The sequence below is a fragment of the Micropterus dolomieu genome, linkage group LG23, assembly GCF_021292245.1.
Source record: "Micropterus dolomieu isolate WLL.071019.BEF.003 ecotype Adirondacks linkage group LG23, ASM2129224v1, whole genome shotgun sequence".
In the NCBI taxonomy this organism is placed as follows: Eukaryota; Metazoa; Chordata; class Actinopteri; order Centrarchiformes; family Centrarchidae; genus Micropterus; species Micropterus dolomieu.
Window position 1 is genome coordinate 1187843 of NC_060172.1, and position 1988 is coordinate 1189830.

General features: G+C 42.5%; 1 protein-coding gene across 1 annotated transcript in view; it reads left to right on the forward strand.

Annotated features, from left to right (window-relative positions):
* The window catches only part of grip1 (glutamate receptor interacting protein 1), a 72468-nt gene that overhangs the window by 57913 nt on the left and 12567 nt on the right, over window positions 1–1988 (forward strand). The window contains exon 16 of the mRNA XM_046040471.1: window positions 1273–1418. Within this exon, the coding sequence (XP_045896427.1) occupies window positions 1273–1418 (146 nt within the window). The remainder of the gene's footprint in view (window positions 1–1272; window positions 1419–1988) is intronic.

Genomic DNA, 1988 nt, shown 5'->3' on the forward strand with positions numbered 1-1988 from the left:
CACACACTCACACTCTCTTACACTCTCTCACACACTCACACTCTCACACTCTCACAATCTCAAACACTCTCACACACTCACACTCTCTTACACTCTCACACACACTCACACTCTCTTACACTCTTTCACTCTCACACTCTCACTCACACTCTCTTACACTCTCACACACACTCACACTCTCACTCACACTCTCTCACACCCTCACACACACTCACACTCTCTTACACTCTCTCACACACTCACACTCTCACAATCTCAAACACTCTCAAACACTCACACTCTCTCACACTCTCTCTCTCTCACACTCTCTCAAACTCTCACACTCTCTCACACACTCACACTCACTCTAACACTCACACACTCTAAAACACAATCAAATACTCACTACAGTATCACAACACATGCTCTCAAATGCATAAAACTGGTACCTTTTTACAATAGCTGCGTTTGATGGCACATCTCATACACATAAACTATGTATTAAACAATGGTAGAAATTGTAAACTTAAACGTTGACTAATTTCCAACTGTTTTTTCCTATGTTTTTGTGTATTTGTGGCTTATGTGGGCAACATTTTTTTATTTGGTCCAGTATTGAGCGAGCATGCTGCAATCTGCAGCAGTGAAACAGGGCTGCCACTTAATCCTTGCAGGCAACTGCTCCCCTTTGAAGTACGTCAACTAGAGTGCTTGTTTTTGGCCCAAGTGTCTTATGACATTATGAAAAGGATCCCAACAGAGAGATACCTTTTTTTAAAGAGTAAGATCCTGTTTGTTTAACAGTCACTTTATCGCTCTAGCCATAGCCACCAGTCTCCCTTGACAAAAATAGTAATTTTACCTCTCTGGGAAATCACTGCCTTGATTGGTTAGTTTTTTTAATAACAATCTGAGCCTTTCAATTACAAAAACAAGCATTTTAGTGGATGTACTTTGCAGACACAAAAACAGGTCGAAAGGTAGAAAAATAGAATAAAAAATAGAAGTGACCCTTTAAACAGAGTGTCAGCTGTGTTGAAGCTCGGTCAGCTGTTTGGAGGTGGTTGGTTAATTAGGTTAAACAGCCCAGGCCAGCATGTGTGTGTGTGAGTGAGATTGTGTGTGTTGTGTTTTGTAGGTCATGTGTTTTGAAGTGTGAAGCAGAAAATGTGAGTTAAAGCACAAACGAGCAGGTTGCATCTGTTTACTTTACAGTAAGGAAACATCGCAGTATATCTGGGAGATCAAACTTTTAAATAACATGTGCGTGTTCATGCTTTGTTTCTCTTTCAGGACGGGAACGTTGGAGCTGGGAGACAAGCTGCTGGCCATCGACAACATCCGGGTGGAGAACTGCTCCATGGAGGAAGCCGTTCAGATCCTTCAGCAGTGTGAGGAGCTCGTCAAACTGAAGATCCGAAAAGATGAAGACAACTCAGGTATAAAGTACACAATGCTTCTGTCTTTCGTTGTTTTTCAAGACCTAAGACTTCCAGGAACAAGAATGTAGCCAAACATGGCGTCTGAAGCGGGATGTGTGTGATAGTGGCTGTATTGTTCTGAAAAGACTAAAGAAAGAAAGATAAGCGAATGTGACCTTTCCCCTTTTTCACAGTTCCACCTCTTTGCATAATCATTCCTCTTTGCATAATGTCGGGTTCAGACTAAATCAGCCCGACTCGACAGACGGAGGCCGTCAGGCACTACAGTTGATGGTTTTATCCCGTGGAGTGACTCATAGTGGACAGCAGATGACCCCACGCAACAGAAATTTGTTGAATATTCCGGCCTTTTCTTGCCCGAGTACGACAAATCCCATGACGTGACATTGACCAATAGGAGCACACCTGTAAACAACCTGTAAACATGGCAAAGAGAAGTGGAACTTAAAGCCACTGGATCGCTCCCATCAACGCCACCAGAGTCCGTTTATAAAAAACTTAATTTTACCTCTCAGAACATGGAAGATGCTGGTTCAACGATTCCTTGGTTGGTTAGTTAGTTAGTGT